Source organism: Lolium perenne, chromosome 6, assembly GCF_019359855.2.
Source record: "Lolium perenne isolate Kyuss_39 chromosome 6, Kyuss_2.0, whole genome shotgun sequence".
Lineage (NCBI taxonomy): Eukaryota > Viridiplantae > Streptophyta > Magnoliopsida > Poales > Poaceae > Lolium > Lolium perenne.
In genome coordinates this window covers 177,411,553-177,417,552 of record NC_067249.2, presented here as the reverse complement: position 1 = coordinate 177,417,552, position 6,000 = coordinate 177,411,553, and the positions used below count along the sequence as shown (strand labels likewise).

At 43.0% G+C, this 6,000-nt stretch overlaps 1 protein-coding gene across 2 annotated transcripts; it reads right to left on the bottom strand.

The window, feature by feature from the left end:
- Positions 1 to 1,877: 1,877 nt before the first annotated feature.
- Positions 1,878 to 5,107, bottom strand: LOC127306827 (uncharacterized). 2 transcript variants are annotated; one of them, XM_051337542.2, is made up of 4 exons: positions 4,920 to 5,107; positions 4,559 to 4,849; positions 2,143 to 2,668; positions 1,878 to 2,068 (listed from the first exon to the last, which is right to left on the bottom strand). In XM_051337542.2, exons 1-4 carry the CDS (start codon positions 5,070 to 5,072, stop codon positions 2,028 to 2,030), a joined length of 1,011 nt encoding a protein of 336 aa, XP_051193502.1. In that variant the 5' UTR covers positions 5,073 to 5,107; the 3' UTR covers positions 1,878 to 2,027. The 2 variants fall into 2 exon arrangements, with proteins under 2 accessions (XP_051193502.1, XP_051193501.1); XM_051337541.2 differs by having other exon boundaries at positions 1,878 to 2,668; positions 4,920 to 5,106.
- Positions 5,108 to 6,000: the final 893 nt, after the last annotated feature.

Genomic DNA, 6,000 nt, shown 5'->3' with positions numbered 1-6,000 from the left:
TTCGGATCCAAGACCACTGCCTCAGAACAACGCAGAGATTACTACTAGTGTGGCAAACATAATTGGCTATCCCCTTGATCACAGAATGATCAGTAATGTATGCTCCAGCACAATTCAGGCCAAAGTCCACATAATGGAATTTGGCAATACTTGATAAAACACCACTAGCTAGAGCAGGAACAAGCATATTATGGGCCAACAGAGCTGTGCCACCTCGTGAAACATCAACTGAACCTTTTTCTTGATTTCGAGGCCCAATAAGAATGTTCCGTGATGAGCTGATTTTCAACAATTCCACCCTTACTGAACCCCAGTATGATAGTCCTGGGAGGAGAGTGTGATAGTATTGATGCATCGCAATCCTGATTGCTTTTTTTTTCTTGCGGGGTAAACGGGATTGTATTAATCAAATAATAGTGTTGTTACAATCCCGTAGGATGCGGCCCAACAGAGGCTCTGGAGCCGACCCTAACCAAACATCATTTCTATCCTCTCTCATACCAAAACTAGCTAACTCATGACTAGCAGAATTCTGCAACCTAGGAATCTTAGTAATAGAAACAATATATTGTGAAGAAAGTAATAAACGAAGGTCCTCCACTAAATGTGCAAGACAAGATTTGTCTGCATCAGTACTTGTCACCATCCTGACCATCTCCAAACTATCAGTTTCCACGAGGATGCCATCTTGGTTGAGTTCAAGCGCCAACCGTACACCTTCAATGCATGCACTAATCTCCGCCTCGAGAGCAGAAGAACACAAGCGCAGTGATCTGCAGGCCGTGAAGACGATGGAGCCATCACTACGCCTCAAGATTATACCCACGCCAGCACTTCCTGACTGCGCCATATAGGCACCATCCACGTTGAGCTTCAGCATACCATCTGGTGGTTTAGCCCATGGAACACGGACAGGCTGAACAACAGGGGTATTAGTTGGTTGGGCATCGATTACTTGCTTCCCCTTTAGAACATCCTCAGGCTCCATCTTACGAATATTTTCCAAGGATTGTAAGTAGCTGCAGATGAATCTCCGCAACCCATCAATTGGAGGAAGCGGCTTGTCGTGTGTAATCTCATTACGTGCATACCAGGTCCTCCATGCAATCATTAGGATCCGACCACATTGTTGTGCCGACAGAGGCAGCAGCCAATTTTCTAGCCAATCCTCACGTACGGGCATGGAAATTCTGGGAATATACCACACTTCCCTCATTGCCTCCCAGAGAGCTGATGCATGGGAGCATTGTACCAGAGCATGGTAAGTATTCTCCTGTTCATGTTCACAAATCCTACACATACCTGACACTGGCATATGATGCTTTCTTTTATTCTCCTCTGTCGCTAAACCAGCAGAGAGAGCTTTCCATGCAAAGATACGCACCTTCTCCGGTATATTGCATGACCAAACTTTTTTCCAGATCGGTTTATCTCCCAAAGGCGTTGAGCTGCTCGTTGCATTTGCTCGGCCGTGTTGGACCAGACGAAGACCAATCCGATACGCGCTCCTCACCGAGAACAGACCACTCTTTTCAGGCTGCCATGCCAGAATATCCTTGGGCATACGATCTGAAATTTTAATTCTCAATATTCTGTCCGCATCAATCGACGGAAAGGTTTTGCGGACAAGGGCTTCATCCCACTGCCTATTACGAAGAAGAGATGAAACACGATTCAGCCTTGATCGTCCACGTAACTACAAAAGATGAAAAAGTACAATATATAAGCTGATTCGGTGGAACTGGAAAGACATAGAATCCATGCAAAAATTACACTATTTTGAGGTAATAAATACATAGAACGAAACTGAAATGGTGGGATCTTGTAAGAAAAATATCCCAGAAGCAGATAATTATCAAGGACCAAGAAACCCTATTAGCACACAAGAAGACAAATCCCAGTATGCAGATAATTATCAAAGACCAAGAAACCACATTAGCACAACGTAAGACCTGAAGGAGTGAAGCTACGGTAAAGTTGGAAAAGAAGAAAACAGATTTAATACCCTTCGACATATTCACATTCTATCATTCCCTGCGCATTGTGATCAGGGACTGCAAGCTACAAGCTGCAGAGACTAAAATCAGCAAATGTCCATTGCTTCCAAAATCTCAAAATGCATCAGCAGACTATGTGGTCTACCATCAAAGTACATCTTTTCAGCTAGCAACAATCTCCCTTCGCATCTTTTAGCCTCATCATGAAGCAATTCTAGCATTCTGTCTTTCTCTGCCCAGATCCAAGGGCGGTTCGGGTCAGACCACTGTCTCGGAGTACCATGAAGGGCAAAAAAGAGATTATTGCTAGCATGGCAAACATAATTGGCTACCCCTTTGATCACATCATGATCAGTAATGTATGCTCCAGTACAATTCAGGCCAACATCCACATAATGGAATTCACAAATACTTGATAAAACATCACTTGCTGTAGCAGGAACAAGCAGATTACGGGTCAACAGGGCTGTGCTTCGTTGTAAAACATCAACTGAACTTTTTCTTGATATGGAGAACCAATAGGGTTCTGTCACAAGCTGGTTGACAACAACTCCACCCTTGCTGAACCCCAGAATGATAGTCCTAGGGGGAGAGTGCGATAGTATTGATGAAGTGGGTTCTTGATTGCTTTTTGAATCCTTCAATGAGCCACTAGTAACCATATTCTGTATCTGGCAGAAAGAAAGAAATGGGAAAAATAAATAGAGAGATACAAGAAGGCACAGATTTCTTGGTGAACTCTAGTATGACTACATGAAAAGAAAATATGAGTACGATATGCTGATTCAGTGGAAGTGGAAAGACATAGATACCATACGAACTATTTTGATGTAATAAATAAATACATAGAAGGAAACTGAAATGGTAGGATATGTAAGAAAGCAAACTTCTCAGTACACGAATAATTATCAAAGACCAAGTAACCACATTGCCACACAAGAAAACCAACATAAGCATACACGGCAGTAAACTACTAATACAATAGGTGTACTCCAAAAGTTATGTGAAGGATATATTTTCTAATTTTGGTTTCAGTTATCTTATAAAGATTTCCACTAAACATAGGGCATCTCACCATTATCCATAATCATATAAGATAGATTGCAAGGTTACAATGTAACAAGATTACTATCACCTTTACATAAAATGAAACTTAAATGGTGGGATCTTGTAGGAAAACTGGACATCTCAGTATGCACATAATTATCAAAGGCCAAATACCCGCATTAGAACAAAAGAACACTAACGTATTATCAAAGAACAAGAACCCACATTAGCACACAAGAACACTAACATAAGCATACACAAGCAGTAAACTAGTAACACGGTAGGTTTTCTCCAACAGTGATGGGAAGGATATATTTTCTAAGCAGCAGTGCATTAAAAGTGTTTACTTTGGTTTCAGTTAACCTACAGAGATTCCCACTAAACATGGGGCATCTCACCATCATCCGGAATCAATATAATAAGATAGAATATGACATTAATATGTAACAAGAATATGGTAGTCTGTGGTATTACTATCACCTTCGGATAGTTACCTTGGAATACTGGCCCATGAAAATGCACGAAAAATTATGGTAGTTTATGGTATTACTAAACTGAATCAAGCATAAACATCGGCATGTTTGCTAACCTATTCATCGTCTCTACAAGAATCTTGGTTAAATCGTGCAGGCAACTTCATCCATAAAAGGCCAAGCATGTCAGTTGCATTTGACTGAAGATTGCATACTACTGTCAATCTCAAAGATTGCACAACACCATCATCCTATGAGGAGCATGGTAAAATGATGTGCGCAAGCCGCGAAGAGACTGTCACTGAGATTGACACACTCAAAGATGATGAAGAGACCGTGGGCAAACTTGGCATGGTCCACACAGGCCTCTTGGATCAGTATGAGTTATACTTGTGCAGACGACCCATGTACCTAAGGACCAGAAAATGTACCCGGTTCCCACGTCAAATCTATGAATAATCTAATAACCCTAGCATTCTTCCAGTGTTGTACTAGACATGGCGCTCTAGTACTGTTTAGTCTCTATTCCGTGGGTACAGGATTACTAGGAATGCGAGGCTTTCTGCTAATATCTAATTCTACAAACGAACATGCCCTGAAGGGAATGGAAGTGTACTACGACAGTATATGTCATAATTATGCTAAGAATTTTCACCAGAAAATCAGAACTGCTTATGTACTGAGAGGGTTAATATGATTGGAGGCCACATTATTGAATATAACTTGTGGTACAAAGAGGCTAATAAGTGACAGATAATACATTCGTGTGCAAGTTGTGAATTAAAAGGCATATCCTAAACCCCAATAGAGGACCCGCTTATTCTTTGCTCTTTAGAAATGTATCCGAGATGTATTCAGTAAACTAATTTCAGAATGATACTAGGACCTAACAGAAGCAGCGTTGAACTAAACATTCCTGAGCCTATCCAAAAATTTGAAAAAAATACCACCCCAGACACACCTCAGTCGCTGTAACACCACACCCTTGGCACAAATTTGACTAGCGCTTGAATATTATTCCCCAAATTTACCACAACATACCTCCCGAATACATTGTGTCAAGATGTTGGCAACGCCAGCCGCCGCCGGTAGACCACTGGGGTCATACCGCTCTGGGTCGCCAACGGTGTCCACGGACGGAACGAGCTCTCGGTAGACCGCAAACGGCCCAGCGAAGCAAGCGGCATCGACCACCCACGCGTTGGCTTCCCCGGCGAGCTTCCCAGCGAGGAGCCCGGCGAGGTAGGCGGCGTCCGACAGCCGCTCGACCGCCGGATCGCCGGTGCCCCGGGCGCGGTCTCCCGTGAACAGGATCGCGTTTGCGCGGGGAACCTGGCCGGCATCAGGGTCGTTTCAGGTTCCGGCGAGAGGAAACGGATACAGGGGAGACGTTCATCCTTACGGCGAGGGTTTTGGAGGGTGTGAGGAGGAGGGAGGCGGCGACGCGGAAGAGGGGGCCGCCTCGGGTGAGCGGGACGTGGAGGTCGCCGGTCCACCGCTCCATGGCGGCGGCGATGTCGCCGGAGTTTCTTTTTTCTTTAGTTGGAGAGTGCATGGGTAAGCTGGGACTGAACGCAGGGAGCTCTTGTTCACCGCATTTACCATTGATGGGCCGGCCCAATAAGTAGGCACTGTTTTACTTTCACTTTTTGTTTTTAGTAACTCGAAATCATATCCATATTTAATTGTGTTTTCTAAAAGTCGATTTCGATAATGAAATAGAAAAAAATTAGGTTGCAAAAAAGTTTCATCTATATCAAAATATGTGTGTACATGTTTTGAAACAATATGAGCACTATTTAAAACCTACATGAACAATTATTTTGATATAGTTGAATGGTTTTACTAGACCGTCAACATTTTTTAAAGCACAAAGGGATCCCTCCAAAATTGACCTTCAGAGAGAGAGAAGCAGCCTCAAACAGTTTCACATGATGTTTTTCAAGTTCATGACTGCCGGGTCACCCTATATCTACAACCATTACGAGGCATTGGAGAGCTAGGAGGATTTAGCTCCTGAAACTCAAAAGGCTTGAGGAAATCCGATGGGACGAGGAGACACCAACCATTATGATGGATGAAGAGTAGTGCTTTTCCTACATCAAGATAAATTTTCACTATTGCATTACATTCACTTCTTCCTAAGCTCACATATTATGAACTAAATACTAACTAACTATGTTCTCATCACCCGAAGAACGCTAAGTACATCAATAGGACCATTCAGAACTATGCTCATATGAAGATCATCTATGGTGCTTGTATTTCCAACATGCTCATCTCCGTGTTTGCATTGCATCGTGCTCTAGCCACCTCATGGAGAACAAAACACAAGATATTAATTTTCCTACGACGATCCCTGTTCGCATGATGAGTTGGTATATTACAAATTAAGTTGTCAAAATCGTGATTCTGCCCCTGGGCACGGCGATACGTCAAGCTTGCTACGGTCTCTCTTTCACCAAAGGAGGTTACTTCCATCT